This window comes from Idiotropiscis lumnitzeri, chromosome 11 (assembly GCF_059441095.1).
Source record: "Idiotropiscis lumnitzeri isolate Australia: NSW breed Sydney's pygmy pipehorse chromosome 11, RoL_Ilum_1.0, whole genome shotgun sequence".
NCBI lineage: Eukaryota > Metazoa > Chordata > Actinopteri > Syngnathiformes > Syngnathidae > Idiotropiscis > Idiotropiscis lumnitzeri.
In genome coordinates this window covers 7,189,786-7,217,158 of record NC_142401.1, presented here as the reverse complement: position 1 = coordinate 7,217,158, position 27,373 = coordinate 7,189,786, and the positions used below count along the sequence as shown (strand labels likewise).

The window sequence follows — 27,373 nt, the reverse complement described above, 5'->3', positions numbered from 1 at the left end:
GTCAATCGAAACCCAGCAGCCTTTTATCAACTCACTTTTTTGTACACCCTTTCTTTTAGTGAAAATGTCACTCCTTTTTCTTTCAGTGAATTTTACGATTCTAGGAAGCACTAAAATGAGGTGCTCTGCAAGGGAACAAGAGTTCACAAACCTATAGGATTTCCTCTTGCGTTTTCAGGGGTTGGGGGAGAAAGCAGATTTATGACAGATATTAAAAGATAAAAGTAACATCCCACCACGGTGTGAGATTATATTGTGCACTACTTTTAAATACAGTATAGTTGAATATTATTTACTAAAATTGGTCAAGAAAAAAAATGAAATAAACATGGTCTTAATTTAGTTTGTCAACTTACAAGCCATTACAAATGTTTTTCGTTTTAATAATATTTTGAACAGATGGTGAGAAATACTTTTTTCCATAAGGGTAATGCATATTAAACTAAATCCAATATTATTTTCCATCATCTTTCTTTCTTTCTCAGCGGAACGTTCTTGAAAGTTAAGTTTTTCAATGACACAAATTATGCCACGGATGATTGCAGATGCACAACTGGAACTTGGATTTGAGTGCAGTCAAAAACTTTCCACCGAAGGAGAAAATACTGAAAATTATTCTTTGGCGTCTTATGAAAGGGGAAAAGCTAAAAGACGCCACACAGAAAAAAGATGTTTATTTGAGAGAGAGGCTGCTGGAATTCATAACCGTTGAGTAGTGGGTGAAGGGTAAGAAAATAAAAGTAAAGCCATTTAGTTGTGGAATTCAACAGTTTAATTGAAGTACTGATTTGTTAGAAAAAAAATTCCCCTCCCCCCGTTTTCTTCCTGCCGCTTTGTACAGACGTTGATAGGCAAGAAGTCCATGAGCACATCACACAGACAAAACCTCTGATGCAATCCAAAAAAGATCTGAGTGCAGCGAGTTGGACGTGCTGATGGAAAGTTGTGTTTTGTTGCTCGACTCTGAGGCCAGGTGTACTTCCTGTTCTCTCGTGCCAGCGCTGAAAATCATCTAAATATCCTTAATCACATCCTCCAGCTCTTCTTTGGAGTACATGTGGAAGGTCTTCCCCGGCTCCACCGTGGCCAGCTAAGAGAAAAACAACCATACTTAAAGTTTGGCATTGAAATTCAAACATTCATAAGCATGTCTTGCTATATTTTCCTAATAGTGGCCTTGAGTGTTTATTTAATCAACTACATCGCGTTATTGGAATCCACGGGGGTGTGGCATTCATTTGCAGGGAGGTTTACTTGTACAAATAATCTTTATAATGACGCATTACAAATTTGTATTTTTTTTTCGTAAATAACCATTGATCCATTTTCTATACCCGTTTCCTATGAAAAGGAGGCAACGGCATGACGTCAATAAATCCAAAATATTGGGTCGATCATTCGAATATTTTTGGAATATGAAGTGGCCTTGCATATACAGGTCGGTGACAATCTATCACCCATTTCGTATAATTAAGTGACCATGTTTTTTCCTCCAGGAAACATAAGAGGCAATTAATGGCTTAAATGTCCATAAAATGAAAAATCTTGTGACTTCTAATATTTTCAGAGAATGAAGAGGGTATGAGTAGCATTTTGGAAGCTCAGGCTCACTGCATTGGATAGCCACTGCCGCTGGAAACGTCTTTAATTTGTTAAATCAAGACATTGTGTCTATCAGAGTGGAGGCCACAATTGGAGGAAATGAGGCAGATGTTCAAAAAAAAGGCACACACACCTCAATGTTGGTGGCGTTGAGCTTTTCCTCCATCACCTGCTTCAGAATGGTGAGAGATGACTTGATGGCATCTTTTAGCGTCATGGACTAGAAAATTCAAGCACAAAGGGCAACTCTGAGTGACTAAATGAAAAGAAAAAAAAACGCTCTAGATGTGGGTTGATACATTGAATAATTGAAGCCAGTTAAGAGTGCTACCTTGTGGTAGACTTCTTGCAGAGAGCTTTGTGCGCCCTCAGATGCTGAGCCTATTGCTCGAGCGTCACACTGCACAAAGGTTCCAGAAGGGTCCATGTGATACCTGGAATTTAAAAAAAAAAAAAGGCGGGGGTCAAAGTGGCATTTCTATAATCTAACATCTTCAACGTGGACAAATGCTAAAAATGATATACAATTGAGGTCCTTTTTCATCCACTCCTCCAAAAAGAAGTGCGACTCCAAATGGTCGACTCTGTAAGAGGCAGCAAAAGAGAGGTTAAAAGATAAACTCACGTTCAGAACCAATGAAGAGCAAAGAGACTGACCATCGCACCAGGGTCGGCGTCCTCTTCCCCGAACTGCAGTGCCAGGTTGGACACCGCCTGGGTCACGCTTTCTACCGTCATGGTCTCGTCGTAGGTGAACCAGTGGTTCTGCGGAGGAGCAGAGAATCCAGATAAGCCACGGCTGATAAGCAAGGTAAATTGCAGACTTCCATACCTGTGTTTCCACTCGAGCTTTGTCAATTAGAGTCTTGGCATCAGCTATCAAGCCACTCATTGCGCAACCTTCAAGGCAAGACACAGAGCAGAAAACACGTGTGATTGCACTACTTGCAGATTTCCAAAACTTTGGGGAATATAGTTGTCAGTTACTTTGATGAGAAGTGTGAAACAGACAAACACAGAGCGAATGGTAACACATTAGCAACTCCAAAATTGGGACTTCATCAAAATTAATGTGCGTTTATGTTGCAAAACACACCAATGTGACTGTCGATCTCCACAATCTTCTCAATGCTGTTGGGCTCCATCAACGGAGAGGTAATTCTCTTCTCCACAGCCAGACAGACACCCTCAGATGTCTGGATCCCAATGGCTGTGGAGCCAAGCTGCAAAAAATAGATGGGAAGAATAAGAGGCCAATTCAAAAGAAGCATGACCTTCCAAAGTGACATTAATTTTAAAGTAATATGAAATATTTAGGAGCCTGTTCAGCAAAACACTCACTTTTATAGCCTCAATAGCATATTCAACTTGAAATAACCTTCCCTCGGGAGAGAATGTGTTCACACCTCTGAAAGACAATGAATTGAGAACGGTGATTACAATTAATTGTAAAGTATCGCTGGGAAATTGCAATCAGGTTTAGAAATGACACAAACTTCAAATGCGATGTTTTGACGCATACAATACAACGTAAAAATTGTCTGCGGCGAAAGTGAAAGTAGACCAGCAACAAGATGTAAATTGGTAAACATTAACAGTACACGGAGACACATAGCTAAGAATATAATCAACGCTACGACTTAAAAATTAAGAATGTGAATACAAACACAAGAAACATGATTACATTGCTAAGAATTTGTTCACTAGTAGTAACAAGAAGAAGCCGCCAATAAATGACAAAGCAGTTTGTGCTGTAGCGCTGTTGCCACCAACCTGTCATATTCCGATCTCGTCAGGAACATCGTTCAACTTTGAACAGGAAACCTACGAATACAGAAAAGAGAAGATATGATAATATAACATAATATAATCGTACTTAAGTCCCCCGTGACACCCGGTTAGCAGTAGTTAGCGAACATGCTAGCTATTTATCGCACATAGTAGAAATGCCGGACAGATTTAAAATTCATCAAATGATCTCCAAACGGTAAAGTGCGTGATTAATATAAGTATAAAATAACCAACAAAGAACACTCTTTTAAATCGTTGCTAAACTAATTTATCTTGTTTTGTACAAACCCTTGAATGAGTTTGCTAGTTTCTGGAAATCGTCGAGTGTGTAGCACCGGAATAGGTCCGTGCGTTTACAAAATTAAACTATGGTTCCTAGTTGCGTTTTTTTTCTCCAAAGTAGAGTGGTTAAAGTATTCAATATTCTTTAATGTTGTTTTGCGATCAGTTAGTTTAATATTTCGTTTTTTTTGTTTCAAATATGTGTGCAATACATAAGATACACGTGGTAGTTTTTTATTATTATTTTAAGGGATGTAACAACTGCAAGAAACCCCAGTTAAGGGGTGCGATATAAATACACCTTGTTGTACGCTTTATAAAGCTATAACAATGCGTATCGATGTTTAGAATCATATTAAACTTATTTTTGTATTATTCTTACGTTTGGCAACTGGACCTCCACACGATGGCACTATTTCCCCGATTCCATTACTAAATAAGAATAAGAAAGACAAAGATGGATGGATGGAGATCCTAATACATAGCTATATATTATCATCTCTGCATCTGATTTTATTTCATCAATGGTCAGGCGTTTTCCACCTCATGAATCAACATAGTCCAGTAGTCCCTCTTTACAACCATTATAGTTGCTCCACAACAGGAATAGAGTGCCACCGAGAACCAGCCTCACATTTCACCATTTACCAAAAATGGGCTTTTCATGTGTTTGATGGCTTGCTACAGTAAGGGAATGATTAGAAGTTAAAAGTCAACAAATTGAAAAAACTAAAACACAAATGAACCAAGCGGAACTGCAGGATTTTCTCAGGGATGTCTCGGGTAAAGTTCTGAGAGGAGTGGCTTACTTGTGTCAGGTTTCATTTCTCCGGATGGGAACAGTTCACTTTGGATCTGTGCAGAAGTCTTCAGTGCAGTTGGGCTTCTTTAAACACACACAAAAATTAACAAGCCGTGTTGGTGGATGGATAAACAAGACTGATTGCTTTTCAGTATTAAGTATTAAACCTGGAAAGCGGTCTTGTTACTATCAAACAGAAGCAAGATGAAGAGCCTCAGAGAGGAGATCTTTTTGCAGGCTCTGCTTTTAATCCACAGTAAGTTTGGCTGCTAATGTCTTCATTTAATTTGATGCATTACCATGTCTGGGAAAATTCCCATTATTTCCTCTCACAATCTCTTTTAAAGGGCATGCAAATATGATTTATTAATAGTTTGATCATGATGTTTTAGACTCTTTCGGTTAGAAAGCCTTACTGGAACGAGTATGGCATTTGATATCATTAAATGACATATCACCTTTTATATTGTAACTTGCAAAACGGACAAAACACAAAAGCTAATTGGAAGTTCATTTTGTGGAAAGTATAGAAATTTGATTTTGCTGCGTTTTAATGACTTTTATCAATATGGCTTGAGTTTTAACAAATTCATTTTCTAACTCTTCATGTTTTCAAAATAACACAGAATGCACACGTTACAAATTAAATACAAATATGTATTGTCAGTTAAATAATTAAAAAAAAAAAAAAAATTAAGTTGAAATACACCTAATTCAAAGTCATACATAAAAGTGACACTGATGATGATGTGTGACGTTCATTGAAAATTCATAATTGTCCATAATGTGATTGTGAATGGATGAATTGCTTTCAACTGCATTGTTTTAAAAAAAAAAAAAAAGGCGGGGTAAACTCAAAATTTCAAGGTAAGAAACTCATAACATTTTAAGTTGGGCAATTCAACTTTATGTTTTTCTGTTGTGAAAAATGCCTTGCCTGTATTTCACGACAAAGAAATAAAAGTTTACAGAATTGTTGCACCTTATTGACACCTCCACAAATTAAACATAAACGTAAAAAGAGCTGAGCAGATTGTTTTGGAGAAAAAAAACTTACTTCCCTTGTTGTGTTCACTAAAATGGTTTCCATCAATGTCTGTCATTTATATTTTTAAGTTTTCCAACATAAATGACTGTGTTTTGAAAGTGTGCTGACCCGTCCAGAGAGTACCCAGCCTCTTGTGCACAGTCTAGCCCAAACTTTGTTTCTTTATAAGAGTGACTAACTAATAAATTGTGACATTACATTAATGGTTCAACTTTCCTGTTACAAAAAGATAATAATGGCTTCATATGTGATTTAAATGTGGTTGTCTTTCAGTGTCTCTGATCTACTTCTTCACTGCAGGTGTGTTACAACTGTATGAACGTGTATGTGTGTGCGCGTGTTTTTCAGTGTGTGTGCATGTGGTTTTAAACAGCGGTTTTTCAAAGTGTGTGATGTGGGTGCCAGTGGATTTCAGACGAGGGACTGCAACTTGAGAATAATAAAGAAAGAAATGTTGTTGGTCTTTTAATCTGCTGACCAGACAAGTTAAATAAAATGAGTCATTTTCTTTCTGTCTCGGTGAGAACGTCAGAATCTAGTCTTCAGGAAAGAAAGTTCAGACAGTGGGCTAATACAAAAAAAAAAAAAAAAAAACAGCGGCATGCTATTATTCAAACTGAAATCACTGTGATCTAACATGACATTTCACAAAGACCTTAGAGAAGGCTCACAATACCACACTTGCTTTGTCCCAATATGCTTTCCTAACCCAACATGTCCTCTTGTGTGCATTTCCTTTTGTCCTCAGTGCAAGGCCAGTCAGAAAGCAGCAGCAGCAGCGTTGTGGCGGCAGGCTACAATGTGAGCGCCCCGGCCGGCTCCAGCGTGACCTTACAGTGCATCAGCGGTCGCATGGTATGGACCAGGGACAACCTTAGGGACAGACAGCGGGTGCTCCATTGGGACGTGTTCCGGGCCCATTTGGACAACGACATGGAGCGAGTGCTGGATATGTACTCTGCAGGGGAGCAGCGGATATACAACTCCTACAACCTGAAAAGAGTCGGCCTTAGCCAGAATGCCTTCAAGGACGGAAACTTCTCACTGATCATCAAAGGTCACAGTCACAAATCTATCTATCTTTGCAAACCTATATAGTGTACCTAATGTTTTGGCCAGTACACTCGGTTTGTATATTAAATGTACCAGGAATAATTTTTCTTCCAGATGGACGAGGACTGATACCAACGTTATTTTACTTGTGAAGGCTGTTTTAGTAAAAGTGAAAAAAAAAAAAAAAAAATCGGATTTTGACGAAGTCCTCCAAGGCCATAGTTGGCGCTATACAGTGGCAGTTTGGACATCTACAAATCAAAATTTGCCTCGGAAAAAAGGTCTTTGTTAATAATTGTTTGTTTTGGTGTCAAATTTAATTGTATTTATCAAAGGTATCGGTTATCAGTATCGGTACACGTACTGGTGTTGTGCTAATAAAAAGTGGTATCAAACATCCCTAACTTTTAATCAATATTTTTCTGTTCTTCCTAAATCAAAATCATTTGTCGTCCACAGATGTGACAATGAACGACAAAGGTCTGTACTCTTGTAACCTCCACCATCTCTACTGCCACTTGTATGAGACGGTCCGAGTGCAACTGAATGTCACCAAATCACGTACGTCGCCATCGCCAAGCCGGAAGCGTAATAAAGTAACGGGGTACAGCGGACCTTTGACCTTTCTATGCACTCCTCCAGGTCGTAAAGAGCAGCGCTACTGGGATGGCCACAAAGCCGTTTACGTGGTGCTGCTGGGGAGCACTGTGGTGCTGCCGTGTATCAACAGGAGAAACGTGTGGACAGACTGGAGCAACGAAGAGGAGGATCAGCAGGTGGGTCTGTCTGACGTCATCTTTAGGCCCTATAGGATAGACATGACTAAAAAAAAAAATTGTGACCCGCAGGTGGTCCACTGGGACCGTCAGTCGCCGGGAATCTACCACGATCGCGCAGACCGCTTAGTGGACCTGTACGCCTCGGGGGAGCAGCGTAGCTACGGACCCTCGTTCCTCCGGAAGAAGATGAACATCAGCAATCAGGCCTTTTCAGAGGGAGACTTCTCACTTACCATATCTGATCTGCAGGTACTGTTTGTATCAAATGGGATTTTTGCGTCAAACGCCAGAGTAACGGTAAATTTTTGGCACATGTACAAAATGTTTCCAGAGTCCTTATTTATGCAGCACTTGTCAAGTCCAATTTTATTGCTCGTATTTATATTGAGTTTAATGAAGTGAAACAAGAATATCAAAACAAACGAGACCTTATACGTCCAAAGGTGCTTCATAAAATTCAGTCTGTGCTATTTGTGGGGAAACCGGGTGGACAAAAATCCCGGTATCAAACTTTGAGGAAATATAGAGGACGTGCAGCACATAATATGTCATTACCCAAATGCGCACATGTGGCTGTTTTGAATTCTCTGAATACTATTGGCCTGTGGGAATTTGTAAAGCGCTTTGGGAACCATATGGTGTGGATAAAGCGCTATATAAGTGTACACCATTGTTGTTGACTGTCGAACTTAGCTGTTTGTGTGTGTGTGCTGACTGCTTAGGTCACCGACCAGGGGTTGTACTCATGCCACCTTCATCATCACTACTGTGGTTTGCATGAGAGGAGACAGTTTCAGGTCACTGTGGAACCACCGGTGATTCACGCCACCGTCCCAGCTAAAGCTTTGCCCAGTGCAGACAAAGGTAAACCGTTATTACAATATTTATAACATTTGTGTTTTTCTGAGGTGTTATAAAAATGTCATGCAATCGCTCAATAAATGAAGCCTAGATATCAATATTTAGACTTAACCCAGATCAATATACAAATATGATTTTTATTTTTAATAATGGATGGTGACTAAGACAAGAAAAAGAAAAAAATAAATCAAATAAATACATAAATTTAAATAAATAAATAAATAAAATAAAAAAAATATATATATATATATAAAGCATTTGACAAACCTTTTTAATTTTTGGGAGTTCACAGCACATTTGTTTTTCTGACAGAAAATTGTGGATATGAAAAAAAACTAATTAATTATGTATAATTGGCTTTGGTTTTTTGTATGCCCTTCCTGATTGGCTGAGGCACATCACATGGTTCTACATTCCATCGCTTATGTTATCAAAAACTAAAAGAAGCAAATCTTTACCCTCAAACTGACCCTGAAAAACTAAGTACAGTAAAAGTGATTACTCACCAATGTGTACTAAGCCCCCCCCTCCCTCACTCTCTCTTGCTGTTTCCCCACACACACACGCACGCACACACACGCCAGGTCACTGTGAGCGCTTTAACAGACTTGAAGTAAAACTATCATGAGTACAATTAAGAGCAAAAAGAATACAACACTTCACATCTGTTCTTTCTCCGTGACAAACTGCAGTGACTTCACCTTCCACCTCCTCAACGTGAGAAAGCCCCTTTTTCTGTTTGTTTCATTTGCTTTTTCTTGCTCTCTCAGCTTGTCTGACGCCAGAGCCCCCAAAACCGCACATGCACCACCACCCAGTTTCCATGTAAGGCCTTGCTTACCCGCCACAAAAAAAAAAAAAAAGCCTTTCTCATTGCGGACTTTTAATTGCTTGCTCTCATCCTGAGTCAAGTTTGTGTGTGTACAGGAAGTGGCTTTGTTTTGGTTGCATCAACAACATTCTTCTGTTGATGTTAACGTTTCTGCGTTCACATTTCTCAGTATAGCAAAGAAGAAGAGAAGAAACGAGTGAATGCACACAGTCTGTTTTGAGACGGAGCTGATAATGGGAGATGTAGAAATGTGGCAAAATCATTCAGAAGGTTTCGGAGAAATTCCTGTGGTTGAATCCGTGCGTGCGTGTACGTGTGTGTGCATGTGTGTGTCTATGCCAATATGATCTCATTCCAGTAGAATTTTATCCACAGGAGTTGAAATCCATCTCTGCCCTCACAATTAATCCTCCTCTCTCTCTCTCTCTCTCTCTCTCTCTCTCCAACGTCCTTTTAAAAACTGTTTTTCGCATATGATTTAATTATAACTATTATATATATATATAATTAAAGGAAAAGTTTAATTTAGTTTAATAGTCCCGGTAAGAAGTTTCACACAGGAACAAACAATCAGTTCCAGAGTCAACCTGAAACCCTTCACAGGCAAGTAAGTCGTTAATATTCTCATTGGTCATGCAAGTGAGACAATAAGTTAACCGCTGTTAATAAAAAAGTCAACAATAAAACGTGTATTTGCCTAGACAGAAAAAGTATTCACACCCCTGATTAAATGTTTTTGTGATATAAAACGACACAGGAGAATCCAGTATTAACTCATTCACTATCAGCCGAGTAAAAAAAAAAAAACGTCTTTATCCGTCAATGGTAGTAAATGACTTAATGTAACATATAATAATTTATGATTTATTATGGAGTGGATAAATATAACATTTTTTTAAATTGATTTATCTTATTTTTGTATAATTATAACTGTTGACCTATGTCACTTTTACACTGCGCTTTACCAGCTTAACTCTACACGTCAGTTTTCCATTTTAGAATCGTACCATTGGGAACTGACAACATGCAGTACTGAACGCTCTTGTCAGAACAAAACACATCATGATGGAAACAATGACCAGTGGGTAAAGGAGAACTATTAGATGACATTTTTTTTTTTTTTTTATCAATTTAACACAGTTTTTAGATACACATTTTCTAATAGAGGCAGATCACAAAAAAATGTACTTGTTTAATTTTCCATTTAGTGGGGTGGATCCAACTCTGAGTAAACAATTAAAAAGTCGTTTCCATGACATCTCCCGTAACACAGCTGACTTTCTGGTCTTAAATCTGTTATTGCCTTATTACTAGAAATAATGTTCAGAGCAGATGGTTCCACTGTTATCATCGCACATTATCTCTGGTGCCATTTTGGTTCAACCTTTAAGTTTTAGAGACTTTATGAATGTTTCCTCTATCTTTTGGGTCAATTCCAGATTTTACGACGACGAGGTTCCATTTTATCACAACGCTTCAGGAAGTTGGACCCAAACATGAAGCGTGCTATAAAGGCTGATTATCTTATGTCTTTTTCCTTTTTTTTTTTCTCCGTCTCTCTTTCTGTCTGTCTGCCGCCATGTTGACTTTGGCTCCCATTGACAGCCTGGAAGGCGTATTGGACTTTTTTTTCTCCTCCCTGAGAATCCCACATACTCAGGTTTATTTTCCTGTCTTCTTTAGTCAGGAAAGTATTTTCGGTTGGAAAAGGGGTGGGGGGGAGGTGGAGTGCGTTTCATGTGTCTAGCAGCTGGTGAAAAACAGACAGGGGAGTGAGAGTTGAAATTAAGGAGAGAATTAAATGTAGGTCAGCTCTCCTTTCCTTTATCATGTCTTTAGATGAAGAAGCGCACGAAGCAGCGGATCCACAAACAAACGTTGAATCGAGTGAGGCAAATTAGAGAAATAAACAAAAGGATGCTCCAAATAGGCAAGTAGTAGTTCAGTATGTCTCTGTGCCGCCTTCCTTCACTGGCACTCATCATCGTTTATGGTTTTACTGCAAAGAACGACGAGTCATATGGCGTGACTGTTTGCTTTTGGCTCACATATGCGGAGTGTTAACGTCTCTACCTCATGCCAGCTGACTATTTAGTCCAACTGGAAATGAGTTCATAATTTTAGGACAGCCAGGAGACGTAAGTTTACAGAGGAGAAGAGGATTTGCTAATACATGTTTGGACTAAAATAAACTTGGGATTAAAGTAAATTAAAACTGATTGGTTGTCATGTTAAAACGTTATAAGTTTGCTCAAACAAACCGAAACAATTTGTTCTCCGTGCCTTCTTTTTTAAATCCTTAATCTTGTCAAACTCTTGGATTTATTTACTTTTTCATTGTATTTTTTATATTAAAGAAGAGCAACACAGTTACGTAACTAGAAAGTAATATGTAAAATATCACATTCAGAAGTGATAAAATAAAATATCACGTTTATAGTAAATTTGACTTCTGGTTCAGGTCACTGGCGGCGTCCTTTTTGTGTCTTAGGAATCAAACTTTGTGACAATGCTGCTCTTTTACTAATAAAAAAAAATAGCAATGAAAAAAAAGATTTAAAAAGAAGACACGAAGAAAAGACTCAAAAACGCCAAATGAATTTCTTTACCTGCACGTGTATCCGACGTGGCTGTTCTCCACTTGTGATGACACACTGCTCGATTGGGTAATAAGAAGCTCAAGGTTGTTTTCCTACCTAAACTTTCAGATGCTAACAAAGGAGATTCACCACGGGTCATCAACGTCGTCTTCCCCGACCACAGACAGCACTTTCTTCTGCCTCTGGGCTTCGTCCTCACCGCCTTCCTCCTTTTGGCATTTGTCGTCCTCATCATCATCCTCATCACTCGCAAACGTAGAACAACAGGTCGGAATTTAACTCATTAATTATCATTTTAAATGTTAAGTCAACCCAAAACATTTCTTTCAAAGAACATATTCTAAGACAGACCCACTTGTCCAAACACAGCATTCTGATTAATATTGCGTTTGTGTAATGTGAGTTAAGCACTAAAATCCACCCATTTTTAGCCATCTCAGAGGGCAGCCATTTTGTCTCTTCTGTCGACTGAAAATGACATCACAGTTGCTCGGGGCTTAGCTTCAGAAAACAGGTGAGCCGTGATTGGTCGTTACCCGAGCCCTGAGCAACTGTGATGTCATTTTATGTCGACAGAAAGTGTCAAAATGGCCGCCCCCTGAAATGGCTAAAAACTGGTGCATTTTCTTGCTTAACTGATATTCTACAAATGCAATATTAATCAGAATGCCACGTTTAGATTAGTAACAGCACATAGAATATATTATTTCAAAGAATTTTGGGGGTGTTGTAAAGCAAAAATAAATGCATTTAAATAGAAAAGTTGGAATTAAAACAATTATAACAAGTTGCTAGTAAATTATTTGTGTAATAACAAAAATGCAATGATTTAATTTTCCACTTGAAATCTCACAATAATAATATAATACAATACAGAAAGAAATTCACGTTGTTCATTTTTTACTTAATATTACCCTGCATTACATTGATACTGACTACTCTTAACGTGCAACTCATAAGAGAAGTTCAAAATTGTGCACTAATCAAGTGGCTGGTGGTTGTAAATTAATAGACAGACAAGAAATGACATTTCTCTCTGTGATTTGTTTCTGGTTTCAGAGTTATATTCACTGGAATCCACAAGGTGAGTATGCACTGGCAAAACACCACATACTGCAAACACACATTTTTTTCTGACTACTGCCTCACACTGGCACAGTAGCTGCTAATAAGGTTTAATTGTATAATCATAGGATTAAAAAAAGCATTTGTATAGGGAAAAAGTAAAAAAAAAAAAACTTCTACTGGTGGGGTCAATGCTGAATTAAATAGTTTTACTGCTGAGGACAAGGAGCATAAGAGTATGTGCTCCTAAAGATGGATATTACCGATATTGAAGAAAATCTTAATCAACTTTCTATAGTGCCGGAGCAAGATTATGTGATTTGCTTAATCCAAGTGATGTATAGATTTAGTGATTTAGGACTAGCTCGAGAGGTTAGGATTTGAGATTGAATTTATGTGACTTACTCCCACCTCTGCCTTGAACACATTACCTGCATTTAGGTCCAACAGGGGTCGCAGCAGCTCAGATGAGTTTGAGATGGATGTTACAGAGGCGTCGTCATCCATCAGGGAGCCGGACGACAGACTTGGTGAGTGAAAAGAAAATCGGCACCATCTTGTATTTAAGTCAATGAACATTTTCGTTTTCCTCTCGTGATTTGAAGACTTTAAGAACAACCTGCTGAAGGAGGTCAACATGAACACGCCGAGCAAAGTCATTGATCTGGATAAAGGTACGAAGTAGTTTGTGAACAGAAAAAAAAAATGGAATTAATTGAACTGTGTTTAAACTTTTGCAGAGATGCAGAAGTGTCGCAAGTGAGAGAAGTGACAATTGGGTCACTGGCTGGTCCAGAGGCCGCTCGTTACACCCACACTGTTGAAAGTTCTGGCAGGGGAGACTCCACAGAGATGCGAGTGTGTCATCCAAACAGCACAAAACAACCCAAGCACTCTTGATTTCTAAAGGCACGAACACGATGACTGTTTTGTTCATCATGTCGCGTTAATCCACCGTACAACAAGGTACCACAGTGCCACCTTGATGTTATAAAATGGAGGTGCAATACTGACTCCATTGTACATTTGTAAATGTTTGTTCCATCAGCTTTGATGTATCTCTCAAACTTATCTGCTCTTGTTTTATTTTCTCTGGACTAGAGCAACATTGAAGGGCTCCTTATACTGACAGTGCTCTTCCAAATTGTTGTTCAGTATGTTGCAGTAACATGCATTAGTATGCTTGATTTGTGGATCGTTTTTATCACGTATTAAAAATGTTTGTTTTTTTTCCTCAACCGGTCTTTCATTGACGAGCAATGAAACCTACTAAAAAGCTCAGACATCATAATTCATTTATTCATTCCTTTGTGTCACAAACAGTCCCTGAATTCAAGACAAATGGCTTTTATACACTGAAGTTTTGTGCACGTCTCTCCTACAAAAACTACTGTGATATATAATCTTAATCTAAAATTGGTAAGAAAACCAGATTGGTTTTGCACAAATGGGCCACTGTGTGGAAGGAAGCAGCAGTCACGCGCTCACTTACAGCAGCACATAACTAGCTACAACATTCAGAGTCGAGTGGAAACGCACACACGCACGCACACACAAGGAACATGTCAGTAATCCCGCAATCACATGTACTCAAGTACAGTGAGTTTAGGATAGGGCAGGATTTTTAGGGGGAGAATGAGGAAACTTGGGGCGCTGTAAATTTCCCCTTGAAATGATCATCATAGTGTTATCAGCTGTTGTTTAGGAGTCCGCATAACTAACGAACATTGCAACGACAGACAATCAACCGATGGAATACAAAGATGACACTGCAGCAGCAACTCATCGAATAAGATTAAGAGCATCATTTGACAGAAAGCAGCACGTCTTTGTATCCAGACAACCATTTAAAACGATCTACCGTGTATCCGCCGTGGTGTGACATGATGTCACGGAAGGAGTTTATGTGGTACATTGTACTGTACAAAGTGTACATCATGTACATTAAGTGCTTGGCTTGCGTTGGGATGCACAAACTGGGGCAGCAATGTCTTTGTGCGCACAGTGCTTCATGTTCAGGGGGTGTTAACGATGAGACCCGCTTTCCTAAAATAGTCTTTCAACCTGTCACTCCATTGTCAATGAAGCGTGTCGCTTGGGTTCAGATACTTGGGCCGGGCCAGAATGGTCTTTGTCCTGTCGCATGGTCATACCCGACCCACAGGCCCAGTGTGAGTGCACAGGGTTTGTGTTCAGGGGGCAGGAACCATGGTTGCAAGGGGGCATCTTGGGCACCAAGTAGCCAGAGAATAGAGTTGAAACACGACACAAGAGAGAGGTATAATAGTCATGGTCCCATGACCGCAGTCGCTTCAGGCTGACTGTGCAGAAATACCTGTAAATTGAAATGCCCATCTCTCTTGCCCCCTTTACAAATCAAGCTAGCCTAACAGAGAAAAAAATCTCTGGCCTGATAAGACAAGATGCATGGTGGGCGTTGTCAAGGGTGGGAGTGATTTGGGGGTCACAGCTCTCAAGTGTCCACAATGGAGTCCGGCTCCAGGACCTCCAGAGGGGACGAGCTGTCAGGGTTTGGGGGTGGAGGTGAATGGGCCGCTCCCGCTCCGGCGCTGCAGGTCACACAACCCTGAGGGACACGGCATCACGGTTCAGAAGCACGTTTAGGTGAGCAGCGGACATGAATGACTATGGGAGAGTGTGCCAATCCCACCTGAGTGTCTATCTCTTGTGGGATGGTGTGCTGCTGGATCCACCGGTGGACAAGGGCCAGCTCCTCTCGCTGATCTTGGCTGAACCACGGCTGGTGGGGCTGAAGCACTCGCAGCTTCTCCCTGTCCTCAGCCAACACCTTACTCTGGTCTCTGCAGGAGGTAATACATCAATTAAATACACAGTGAACCTCCGGAAAACACAATTTTTTTTAGTGTGACACCAAACTTTCAAAACCAAGATTCCAGGAACACAAAATTTAAAGTTCCTCCTTGTCTCAAACAGTTGCATTATAAAATATTTAGTGATCACCATTGACATCACAGAGTTGTCCTGGTTGTTAATAGCGGATTGCGGAACATTGGTTCACTCCTGTGCTAAGTTGCTAGATGTTGGACGGAATTGGAATATGTGTGATTGTTTAGTTTTCCACCAAATCATATAAGTGTCATTTGTTTTTAAGAATAAAATTAAAACTAATTCCAAATTAACTGTGTTTTGGGATAATAATTTGCAGTATAATGAACCTAATCATAAAGGTAATTGTATACATTTTTAGGGAGACCATCAGCTTGCTACTATTCTTCGCTATTTGCAGGATTCCTATTCCATGTGAAGAAGAAACAATGCAGATGATATAATAACTAGGATAGTCCGATGATTTTTTTTTTTTTTAAATCATCGACATCGCAATGAAAAGTGTAGGGGGCCGCGTGTGTGTGTGTGTGTGTGTACCTCGTGTGGATCTGGTACGTCATCATGACGTGCTCCGACGTGTGCTGGATCATGCTCCACAGCGAGCTCTCCACCTGATTGTCGAAGCTGCGCGGGTGCTCTGCTGGCGCTTCCAGGCTCTTGCGGGCTTTGCGTGATGTGTCTGACGAATCGTTGCTGGCAAAGTATTTGCTGCTGTTGCTGCTGCCTGTGACCACATAGAGAGTGGCAATCATTCACCTCTGTTATAAGAAGCAAATTTGTTCACCTTTAACCCACAGATGAGTACTAGCAGTGCTTAAGAATTCACTCACGTTAATTTTGCAAGAATAAAATATATGATTATGATCACAGAACACTAAACTTTCGTTGTTGTGTCATTGCTGCTAAACGATGAAGTTGGTAACATTTGGTTTTGCTTCCTCTAGTACTTCCATGAATGCGTGATGTAAAAACTGGTGCAGTCAGGATTCTAACCAGTGTGTGAGGTAGAGGTTCCATTGGAGCCGGATCCAGATCCAGATCCCAGTGAGCCTCCAGACTCTCCCGATCCAGACCCAGAGGCATTGGAGCCAGTCCCCGACCGCGCATCTTCTTGCAGCAGGAGGTCGAGCAGCTCACTGGATGTGGACTGAGCATCATGGTTCCCAGAATCACTCGGGGCATCACCCTGGAGAGGGGAAAATGTTCGGTCATAAACCGAGTGTGACTGCAACAGAGCTGTATAGAAAAGTGACATTGGCCTATCACCTCATTATCACCCTGTCCATGAAGACTTTCCGCTAGATTGTGTCCAGTGCTGCTCTGTCCTTCACTCGGTTTGGGCAGTTCCTCCTGCAGCAAGTTGAGCTGAAGTGGAGAGCTTGAGCGTGAGCTGGAGAATAATGCGCGCGGGTCCGCTGTCTCCTCCTCTTCCCCGACGGAGGAGCAGGCTCTGGGTGAGCCGAGCAGAGGGCCAGAGGAGATCTGAGTTTGGGGCACAGGCTGGGCTTGGAACTGGGGTTGCTGAAAGGGGGCACCAGGGACAAATCCTGCCATGGTGATGGGTGCCTGTGGCAGCATGGAGGCAGTAGCAGGGGAGTAAATGGATGGATAACCTGACGTGAAAGTTGGGTAGTTGGGCAGGATGACAGCCATGACAGGTGTCATGAAGGGGTTGATGCTCTGGGCTGAAGCCATGGGTTGCATGTTGTGAAAAGTGGGGATATTCTGCAGATTCGGGATGGGTTCCATCGGTATATTTTGCATGCCTGGCAGGTTCTGGTTTTGCTGCATGAGGTGGAAGTTGTAATTGAGCTGTGTCTGGTCAGGGGGTTGCACCACCATCGGAGGGGCTCCAGGTAGCTGTTGCAGTCTTTGCGGTTGCTCTGGGGCCGGTTGGGTCGCCAGTATGGGAAAGAATGGCGCTTGAAGTGGGGCAGGTTGATTGTAGGGCGCTGCCATCTGTGGTTGGGAGGATTCTGACGAGGGCCAAGAGGAGTCTGGGACGCGCCGAGAAGGTCCAGGTGGCGAGGCATAGCTGTCTGAAGAGCCCACGGGTTTCGGCCGTCTAAGTCTGGGCTTCACTCTTCGAGAGCGGTTCAGTCCAACGTTCATTGGACGTGGATATTCACCTGTTGCAAATTTTATGTTAAACAGAGCATTTCAATACGCACAAATATATTTGTGTATCATCCATTTGTATTTGTCAACACAAACCTCTGTGTTGAGAGTGAGCCATGGAGCTGTTGTCCAGCTGGAGATAGAAACTGTAGGGGCTCTGGAGAATGCGATTGCGTAATCGGTCCACATACTCTTGCTCCTCCTTTTCCGTGTGAGCTGAAAGCACCTCCTTGGTGAGACCGACAAACCGTCGCTCCTCAGTGGCAGGGCTTGGCGCAGGGCGGCCCAAGGCTGGAGCGGCATCAGTTGGCTCGCTGCCCATTGGCACGTCCTCCAGGGCCGTAGCCTCTGTTGAGAGGAATACACCCCCAAAGAAATTAATAAACGGGGTTATCAGATTATATTCATTTTAGAAGACCAAACATTGTGTACAATACTATACAGGGACAAAGCTTTTTAGACACGTCTTAAAAAAATATGAGGATGGTGCAATAGCATGTAGAGCAAAAACTACAAAATTTTAATTGCAGCTTGTTCTCCAAATCGATATCCATTCAGAGCGTGTGCTGTACATACCTGATTCAGGTTGGGGAACATGGACGATGGTGCTGCTGTACGAACACTGACTGGTGACAGAGACCACACTCATTGCCTTGGTGGACATGGTGATGTCTGTAAGAGGAGCTCCAACAACGGCTGCTGTGCTGGGCCCGACCGACACCTCGCTTTCCAACATTGCCACTGGACAGAGAGAAGACATTTCAGAATAACAAGACGCAATAACATTCAAATAACAAGACTTGGGACATGAGTGTTTCTACCATCGGAAGCAGCTTGAGCTGTGTCATTGGCTCTGGCAGGTTTGTCATCTTCAGAGGTAGAGGATGAGGAAGAAGTGGCTAGGGAATGAGATTCACTTTTCCGTTTTAGAGCTGGTCCAGTACAGCTCTCCAAATATCTGTATGACACCGCCAAAGACACACAGTTGATAAACAGAGAGGGAGCTTCAATAAAGATGACGCAAGGACCACACATACCTAATAATGTTGTCCACACAGTTGATCTGCTGGTAGGAGGGAATGTGCGTTTGTTTCCTATTTTCTTCAGGATCCCCAACCTCAGGGTGGGAGGCTACCGGAACCAAGTGTGCTATAGAACGAGAATGTCATTTCAACTAACATTCAAAAAAAAAAAAAAAAGAAGAAACACTTCATTAGAAACGCAGACGTTGTATACTTTGCATTTGCTTTGCGCTACCTGGGGCGGGTTTACCAACAAGCGCGATTTTGTGGCTTCTATCAAAATAGGCCGGCTTTCCCCAATTCTTGACTCTGCTCACATCTGCACAAATTTGCTGAAGAGTCATCTGCAAGGACACAAACCAGGAATTTAATTCACCCTAGCTTCAACGCTGACGGTTCACAACAAGCATGCGGTGATTACGTGACTTACAGGTTCCCGGTGTGAGTCCTCCCACAAGTTCCCATTGCTATCGCTTGAAGAAGCAACGCTGATGTAATGCTCATGTGAACCGTTACTTCCTAAACTGCCGTAACCACTGGAACCGTTGTTATGGACAGGCTGGGGGTAGAAGCGTTCATTAATGAAGCTGAGCAAAAACCCTGAAGAATTTCCTTAGCAGTGTTATGAACCCAATTAATGGATGAGTAATATCACGTATAATCGTTTAATAATCACCTGCAAGAAGAGCTTATAGATCTTGGCCTGCAAATCTTTAATTTCTTCATGGGTCACAATTAAATCCACTTTACTCGGAGCACCAAACACATCCTCATTCAGTGGAGTCCTAACCAAAAGAAAAAAAATACATTCCGAGTTTTTTCACACAATTCATTTTCCACTGCGTGGTTGTGAATTTGTTTTGTTCCTGCTTACGTTCTGACTTTGTGGCGTCCTATGATGAAGGCCACTTTGCGGCTCCAAGGGTTGATAAAGCTGGACCAGCTGGTGTCCAATGTGATGTAGTCCCCATTCTGACAGCGCAATCGAACCGGCGAGTGTTCAAACGGTGACTGACCCGCATACTTCAACACTATATAAAAAGGTATCATGAAAAAAAACTATTAAAAACACAAAAACTAGTCGTTTAAAGTTTTAGTCATCCAGAATTGGCCAGAGAGCAGCCCAAGCGAGTCAAACGTTACCCTTTCGGTGCATAGACAGCAAGAGGGCACGGTCGTCTGGATGAATGCTGGTTAACAACGACGTGCCAATCAGATTTTGAGGGAGGTATCCTAGCAATGGCACTGCCCTGTGGGACGCCACCAAATGAGCTGAATTAACCTGATGGTCAAGAGCATTCTTAACTGATATGTGAACGGGTAATGACCTGTCGTCCACTTCGAGGAACACACAGCCAGGTGAATGCGTGGTGGTAAAGATGCGCTTGTCCATTGGGATCCGAGGTGCTGGTGTAAATAATACATACTACCATTAATTTTTCAAACATTAACCAGTTATAGGTAGAAATTATGGAAATAGCATTGGTTGTAAAGCAGAATGTGTGTAGTGTATAAGGTGCAAATTATTCTTACCCTCATATCCTGAAATGATGCGTTCAGCCAGTGCCAAGCAGCACAGCTCTTCCTCCTCCCCACTGCTCCCTGTTCCCTGCACTTTCAGCAGGTAAGGAGTGACGCGAAATGGGTTGTAGCGCATCTCACCCTCGCGATCCTTGCCACCTCTGAAACACAAAGAGCAAGTTCTGTCATGTAGAAGTCACCATATAAAACAATTACAGAATTGCGGTTTGAGCACTTTTCAACAAAAGCTTTGTTACATTCTTTTTTTTTTTAAATCACGTCGTAACATGAATGCTGACCTGATTCTGCAGAAGAAAGACTTGACCTGGGCAGAGTCAAATAGAACTCCCGCTGTGGAGGTAGCCACAAAAAAATGACGTTTATTTTCATCTTGTCAATCATTAAGATACGTGCAACCACCACAACCACTTTACAATACAATAGAAAGCATATGTAAGAGTGCAACACTTAACCTTTTCTATTTGGCAAACAACCAGGAGAGTTATATTATCTCGTGAACATCACTATTCACTCTAATGCACAGCATCTGCTTTGAGTCGAAATTGAACACATTCCTACAATGATTCACTTCTGCTCATTGCACTAAAATCAAGCCTGATACGCTCATTAGGATATTTCAAATTGGAATAGACTATGACAGATACCACACATGAATATTAAAAAAATAAATAAATCAGGCTTTTAACAGTTGTGGTCTAACTATGTGTGTTGAAAATCTTTAAACAGCACACCACAGAAAGGTTCGGTTCCACCACCGATCTAGAATTTAGCCCTCAGTCAGAAATGTCACATGATCAAATATAGATGTCGAAAAAACAATTGCAGTAACACTCGTCATGGAAGAGGAAACACAAGGGGAGGGAATGATGGTGGTTTGGGGACTATTTTTTCGGACAGAAAATTCCCAAACTGGGGGAGGAAGAAGGGGGGGAAAAAAAAGGAACCATGGAAAAAATCCTGGAGAGTGCAGAAAGTCCAAAAAGAAAGCAAGAGGTGAGTTCTCAAATGAAGTTAATGGCTAAACGTTTCATCCTTTGTGTTTCGGGTAGAACATTTATTTCTCGCTTCCTTGTTCCTTTAAATGACAACCAAAGCAATTGTGCAGCAATGTGAACATGGCGGTTAAACCCCCCCAAAAAAATGTTCCAGTTCCAAATATAATGTTTCTGTTCCCACCAGCTCTTCATCATTATGATTCAACAGACTGGTAATACTGGTCAAAATCTCCAACTTTGACATGCAAGACCAATGTAAAACTTGGCTGTGTGCCTAACATGCATTCGCACTTTCTGGTTCATGGTGGATGTCGCAGGATGGTCAGACAGGCAGTCCGTTTATATCAGACACTGTATTCGATTCCATTCACACCATATTAAACAAACACTGAAAATAACTTCCTATGTCAGGATTGTTCACCCAAATGTAATGGGCTATGTTCCACCTCAGCACAACACCTCTCATCGTCATGCATTTGGACATGGCGGAAGCATCAGTCATAAAAAAAATCAATAATAATAATAATAAAAAATCAAGTATACCTGTGTGCGAGTTGGTCCAGGGCGGGAGATGCGGCTGCGCTGTATGCGAGTAGAATACGTTGACATCCTGGTGGAAGAGCAACTCCACAAACTTGGCCGACTCCAGGAACTTCCTCTTGCAGCACAGGATGCTGGGAGCCTGCTCGGACGCATGCAGGACACGGCCGCTCGACAGGGAGAAGACCACCACGAAAGAGTCCTGTGTAAGGACACAGAAAGCGCACGCGCACACGCAAGCAAAGTCACACACACACAAAAAGCAGTAAACACATATACACTCACACACCCACCCAGGTGTAAGGCAAAAATAAGGACACAGGCAAACGTGTGCGGAGTTTGCGCAATTATGATGCAAATCAAGATCAGTTTACAAGAAAATCGATCGTGTTGAATTAGTGTAACATTTGAGTGCAGATTGCGGTGAGAATGATGACAAGTGGCAAATGTCATGTGTACCGTGTTCTTCAAGGTGTGTTCTGAGGTGACTCTTTCCAGCTCTTCACGAGTACAAACGGTGGCATTGCTCTTCTCCTCCTGGCCATTTCGCATCAGCAATTTGTAATACTCGCTATTGGCTGCAAAGAGTGATATATGCAAGTTATAAACACATCTGGCTGAGAATCATACGAGAGGTTTCATTCTGCAGCAGGTTACCTCGCACTTGCTTGACACACTTGAGGGCATAATGCAAGGCCTCGACAGTGCTGGCTTTGCTACGGCTGCGTTTGTCAGAAGGAAGCCTCTTCTTCATCTCAGCTACTGTGTTCATCATCTGTTTGTGGACCTCACCTTTACTCCCATCTGCATTCACACTGCTGCACAGAGACAGACGCATGAGGAGGATGCGGCGTTAAGAAGCTCCGAGTGGAGTGTGTGTGCGTGCGTGTGCAGACATGTTTGGCCATTTCAAAGGATGACAATGTGATCAGAAATGATGAGACTTGTTCAATACTCTTCTTATAATCTGTTCTCGCTCGTTATAATACCTCTTGGTGGAGGCCGAGGTGGATCCTGTGGCGCTTCCAGTGCTGTGATTGTCCGGGGAAGCGAGGTCGTGCGACCCGCTAGTCATCTCCTCGTCTTCCTGCGCCACTTCTTGACACGCGTTAACCTTGACACTTGTAGATTGAGCCCGTCTGACCTGCTGCCCCAATGACATCCTGTCTTCCATGCCACCTCCTCCTGTTGCCGAAGGTATCACGGGTTCCTCTCCATCCGGGCCGCTGTCACCAGTGGGCATCTCTTCGCTTAGGTCACACATCAGTGGTAATTCCTCCAATCACCCTGGTCAACAGGTGTCTTCATGTGATCAACAACAGGAATGGGTTCCATGGGGTCCTTTGATCCGAGTGGAATGTCGCAGATGTGGTTTGTCTTCAGCGCTGCAGATTTAGAGGATAAAAATCGATTTTAATAACAAGACTTCACATGGTTTTACTTTGCGGGGACCAACGTGCTATGGGACCTTCTCAGCAAATCTTTATTCTCACTGACTCTCACAAGTGCCCATTAATTGTCTTACTTTACTTTAGCCTTTGATTTCAATCCTTAATGGATCCTTTTCAAAAGTTCGATAGACAAGTTCTTCTGTCAGGATCAAACCTTGTGACAATGTTGTCCAAAACACACTATTGACTAAAGATTTTGAGAAAACACTGACGTTAACAGGAGTTATTAAAAAAAAAAAAAAAAAAAGTGTCATCTCCACAGTGAGGTTATTATCCACCAATATTTCTCAGAAAAGTTTTTATTTTTGGTCACCTAAATCTCTGCTATTCAAACCGCCATCAAGGCAAACCAAACCTTGGCAGAGCAGAAGGGCAAAAGCTCGCTCGATCTTGATTTTCAGTATGAGTACAGGCCGAGAAAGCGGGGCCACACGGTCCTTCTGGCTTTTTGGGTTTCATGCAGGAGGTGTCAGAAAAGTTACCACAGGGATAACTGGCTTGTGGCGGCCAAGCGTTCAAAGCGATGTCGCCAATTTGAATGATTTACAGATTATCAAAAATAGCTGTTGATTGATATAATCAATGAGTTATCGGTTAATTAATTGCGTTCAAGTGTCCGCCGACATTGCACAAACAAATGCGCTAAGTGTACTACAGCACTACATTACCATTGTCATGGCGACAGCAGGCTGCCGTTGCTACAAACACCATACGCTCTCGCCTAACACGCTGTTGGGCTATATTAAATAAGTGTTTATTATAAATTGCGTCAACGAAGCTTCTTGCACTTCATCTATATATTTTTTTAATTCTCTTTATATTAGGTATCTACTTTAAGTAGCGACATGATCCTAAACTTCCATCATTCTCGCAATAACAGCTTGGGTGGAGAGAGAAAAAAAAAAAATAATCCCTGAGCTAAGAAGTGAACTAAGGCCGCAAAATGCATATGAGAAGAATTAGTTGCGGTCCCAGAGCCTTTGTAAAGGTGGAGCGAATAATAAGCAGTTGTAAATACCAGTCAGTGTTAGCACAAAAGCTTCAGGCTTCTGTTGAAAGATGTAGATGAAGAGGAACGTTCTTTCAGCAGGACAATAACACAGAGCACAAATCCAAATCAACAACAGAATGTCTTCAGTATAATAAGATTAAGGATTTGTAACGGCAAAGTCAGAGTTGAAACCAGAATTAGAAAAAAAAAAAAAAAAACATCTGTGGGCTGATCTGAGAGCCTTGTAACCTGATAGATTTGAAGCATTTTGACCAAAAAGTAAAACACATTTTGCTAGTGCAAGATATACCACGCTGATATATTTCGACCGCAAATAGCTGAATGATGAAATAAAAGTCAAAGATGCTGCAAGAAAGTTTTCATTTGAAATCCCCCTCAATCATTCGTCATCTTGTTTTTCAATTGAGCTGTCCAGGTCATAGGTCACATTGAAGGTGGTAAAAAATGTAAAATGCTTGACCAGGGTTGCATTTCTTTCATCAAAAAAAAAAATCAAATCAAATCAAATAAAAAATTGCCCTTTGTGTGCGTCATCTTGTTATAACCACAGCGCGCCCAAAAAACTCAAACAGAAGCCAGTGGAAATATCCTGCATAGTCTCTACAGGATTACATAATCAGGGAGCTCAATTTGGAAGAGAGGAAGACGTTTTAACATATTCAAACACTGCTGTTTGAGGTGCAAGTATGATGATGATGATCAGCCTTGACCTTGAGGACACAAGCAGACCGGATAAGACTGAATTTAAGTATTTCCTCTTCACCAAAACAAACCACCTGTTCATATGCTGTGTAATGCCTGGGAGTATAACACGTAATCCTAAAAAAATAAATGATAGAAAATCACAATCACAAAATGGCATTGTAAAAACAAGTCCAGGATACCTTATGGTCTCCATTTGGCAAAGCCAACACAGTGATTGAAGAGTCACATGAGAGCGTTGTTTGGCTGCCTCACTTCTCATCAGTCTCAACACAAACGTGGAAATAAAATTGTTCAGGGAGGCTGCACACTAAGGACATGCAGGATTTTTTGGCAAGTGCTTCATGTTTAGAACAGGAAATCAGCACAAATACAAATAGGCATTCCCTAGCAAACGTACTTTCAGTCATGCATTATTTAAGTTCAGCTTGTTTTAGTTACAAAACACTTGGGTCCACGACGATGATAGTTTATGTTGTCATGTTGGTGATAATTTGAGAGTTAAGTATTTTTTTTAGGAGGTACTTGGTGTAAAAGGCATGAGAGGCATTGTTTGTATAATTCCCAGACCACCTCATACCAAATGATGTTGATGGTTTTGAGAGCATCCACTTGTGTGAATCTTGGCATGATGTGTTTGATTTTTATGCTCGTCATCAAAGTGACCACCTGCTCTCTAAACTATTTTATGTAACCCAATAGTGTGACATGGTGTTAAATGAGGACAATTCTGCCTTGGAAGCGAGATCATTATATTGCTACTATAAAGTAAGTGCACAATGTTAAGGATTGACATACAAGACTTATGGAGGACCAAAACATCCCAAATAATAAATAAATGAATAAAACTGAAAAAATAGATATATAAAAAATGGAAAACTTTTATATAAAAAATAACAAATGGCAATAAAAATGAATTTTTTTTTCATAAATATTAATAAAAAGTCTAAATGCACCCATTGTCCGAGACGCTTCTGCTCACAAGGGTTGCAGGTGTGCTGGAGCCTTTCCCAAGTGTATGGGAAGTAGGCGGGGTACACCCTGAACTGGTTGCCAGCCAATCGCAGGGCCGGGGAAAACCCACGCAGGCACGGGGAGTACATGCAAACTCTACATAGGAAGGTCGGAGCTGGAATCGAACCCTGCACTTCTGAACTGTGAGGCGAACGTGCTAACCTGTCGGCTACTGTGCCGCCTAAAAGTCTCAATAAATACAAAAATTCAAAAAAACTAAATTGAAGATGTGTAAAACACAAAAATAAATACACATTGAAGTAAATATCAAATGAATCATTAAAATTGCTCTGCAATCATATTTATTTATTTCACGCTGTCAGCATGAAACGCATATGGAAAACATATTCAAATGAGGGTGTTATTTATTTATTTTATTTTTTAACAGTTTGGTCTTCCATACTTAAAAAAAAATATCATTTCTAAACAGGGGAGAACTGCAGCCTCTGTATCTGCTTTACGACAAAAGAAATCTGATATTTTTCAAAGCAGAGACAGCAGACTACACTTGAGGCTGTTTCAAAGCAAACTTGACCCCTTTTGAAAGTTCAAGGCCCCTTCCCCACATTTATCCAGACAACTTTAAAAAGAAAAAAGAAAAAAAAACCTTGTCAACGTCTGCACGGGCCAAGCCCCCTCCGGAACAACATATAACTGCATTAACTGCATTGATTACAACCCAACATACATGAAAGAAAACATTGAGAAAAAAATAAGAATAATATTAATGATAACGATAATAAACCAATGGGTAAGAGAATCTTTTAAATTCCATAAATTATGAAAAACGTGACGTAGGTGCGGAAGTAAGATGACAGTTTCTTATCCACTCGGATCGACAGGATTTTTTAAGGGTTCGGTTCCATTGTACTCAAAGGCTGCAATTTATTTCAAATATGCTTTCATAGTAACAGCTTTCTACCGTCCGCTGCGTTATGACAGAAATGTTACTAAACGTTAGCTACTTATCGGCTTCACGTCGAAGACAATCGACGACCGTCGTAAGAAGACGCTCGATTTAGTTCAAATGATGATTTTAATATCCGAGGTTAGCCAGTAGTTATATGAAAAAATGAACACCAAATATTATTTTCAAGATTGACTTCCACATTTATGTACGGTAACACATTCGACAAAGTGGCTAGCCAGCTTACCTAGTAGCAGTAGACAAAAACATACCATAAGCATTTTTTGGTGAAATATTTTACCTTTGAAACAACAGACGTGCCTCCCCTTGAATGTATTTTTCTGTGAACGTGTCGTCTGATCGTAATGAAACTATTTTTAATATTTTTAATTCGATCTCAGTCACAACGCTAAGTCGCCTGGTATTCCCGTGCGTTTGACACATTTGTGCAACGTGAGTCCGGATCAGTGTGACCCCGCCCACTAAA

The 27,373-nt window shown here is 41.0% G+C and overlaps 3 protein-coding genes across 6 annotated transcripts; 1 reads left to right on the top strand and 2 right to left on the bottom strand.

Moving 5' to 3' along the window:
• Positions 1 to 749: 749 nt before the first annotated feature.
• Positions 750 to 3,780, bottom strand: psma5 (proteasome 20S subunit alpha 5). The gene is made up of 10 exons (XM_088308970.1): positions 3,682 to 3,780; positions 3,376 to 3,426; positions 2,944 to 3,010; positions 2,699 to 2,825; positions 2,435 to 2,502; positions 2,260 to 2,367; positions 2,128 to 2,186; positions 1,934 to 2,036; positions 1,736 to 1,822; positions 750 to 1,090 (listed from the first exon to the last, which is right to left on the bottom strand). Exons 2-10 carry the CDS (start codon positions 3,402 to 3,404, stop codon positions 1,013 to 1,015), a joined length of 726 nt encoding a protein of 241 aa, XP_088165096.1. The 5' UTR covers positions 3,405 to 3,426; positions 3,682 to 3,780; the 3' UTR covers positions 750 to 1,012.
• Positions 3,781 to 4,517: 737 nt separating this feature from the next.
• LOC148327136 (matrix remodeling-associated protein 8-like) lies at positions 4,518 to 13,953 on the top strand. 2 transcript variants are annotated; one of them, XM_088308037.1, is made up of 12 exons: positions 4,518 to 4,733; positions 5,799 to 5,825; positions 6,274 to 6,582; positions 7,038 to 7,139; positions 7,221 to 7,354; positions 7,427 to 7,606; positions 8,080 to 8,221; positions 11,759 to 11,917; positions 12,710 to 12,734; positions 13,157 to 13,245; positions 13,321 to 13,389; positions 13,456 to 13,953. In XM_088308037.1, exons 1-12 carry the CDS (start codon positions 4,682 to 4,684, stop codon positions 13,476 to 13,478), a joined length of 1,311 nt encoding a protein of 436 aa, XP_088164163.1. In that variant the 5' UTR covers positions 4,518 to 4,681; the 3' UTR covers positions 13,479 to 13,953. The 2 variants fall into 2 exon arrangements, with proteins under 2 accessions (XP_088164163.1, XP_088164164.1); XM_088308038.1 differs by lacking the exon at positions 5,799 to 5,825.
• Positions 13,954 to 13,993: 40 nt separating this feature from the next.
• On the bottom strand, positions 13,994 to 27,354 carry per3 (period circadian clock 3). 3 transcript variants are annotated; one of them, XM_088308034.1, is made up of 22 exons: positions 27,188 to 27,354; positions 22,790 to 23,185; positions 22,458 to 22,618; positions 22,260 to 22,378; positions 21,804 to 22,002; positions 20,544 to 20,595; positions 20,257 to 20,405; positions 20,052 to 20,130; positions 19,867 to 19,973; positions 19,598 to 19,754; positions 19,400 to 19,508; positions 19,154 to 19,282; positions 18,938 to 19,067; positions 18,739 to 18,850; positions 18,523 to 18,659; positions 18,278 to 18,442; positions 17,798 to 18,049; positions 16,850 to 17,712; positions 16,577 to 16,769; positions 16,121 to 16,307; positions 15,387 to 15,537; positions 13,994 to 15,302 (listed from the first exon to the last, which is right to left on the bottom strand). In XM_088308034.1, the coding sequence occupies exons 2-22, from the start codon at positions 23,062 to 23,064 to the stop codon at positions 15,189 to 15,191; spliced, it is 3,840 nt and encodes a 1,279-aa protein (XP_088164160.1). In that variant the 5' UTR covers positions 23,065 to 23,185; positions 27,188 to 27,354; the 3' UTR covers positions 13,994 to 15,188. The 3 variants fall into 3 exon arrangements, with proteins under 3 accessions (XP_088164160.1, XP_088164161.1, XP_088164162.1); XM_088308035.1 differs by having other exon boundaries at positions 18,959 to 19,067; XM_088308036.1 differs by lacking the exon at positions 13,994 to 15,302 and having other exon boundaries at positions 15,392 to 15,537; positions 16,121 to 16,341.
• Between the last annotated feature and the right edge of the window lie 19 nt (positions 27,355 to 27,373).

Coding starts and splice junctions, on each gene's coding strand:
- psma5 (XM_088308970.1), bottom strand. CDS start 3,404: ATGTTCCTGACGAGATCGGAATATGACAG. Junction 2,826..2,943: donor ATGCTATTGAGGCTATAAAA/GTGAGTGTTTTG, acceptor TATTTTTTGCAG/CTTGGCTCCACAGCCATTGG. Junction 1,823..1,933: donor TGCAAGAAGTCTACCACAAG/GTAGCACTCTTA, acceptor TGAATTTTCTAG/TCCATGACGCTAAAAGATGC.
- LOC148327136 (XM_088308037.1), top strand. CDS start 4,682: ATGAAGAGCCTCAGAGAGGAGATCTTTTTGCAGGCTCTGCTTTTAATC. Junction 7,140..7,220: donor ACTGAATGTCACCAAATCAC/GTACGTCGCCAT, acceptor GCACTCCTCCAG/GTCGTAAAGAGCAGCGCTAC. Junction 7,355..7,426: donor ACGAAGAGGAGGATCAGCAG/GTGGGTCTGTCT, acceptor TGTGACCCGCAG/GTGGTCCACTGGGACCGTCA.
- per3 (XM_088308034.1), bottom strand. CDS start 23,064: ATGTGTGACCTAAGCGAAGAGATGCCCACTGGTGACAGCGGCCCGGAT. Junction 22,619..22,789: donor ACCTCGGCCTCCACCAAGAG/GTATTATAACGA, acceptor GTCTCTGTGCAG/CAGTGTGAATGCAGATGGGA. Junction 17,713..17,797: donor GGCTCACTCTCAACACAGAG/GTTTGTGTTGAC, acceptor AATTTGCAACAG/GTGAATATCCACGTCCAATG.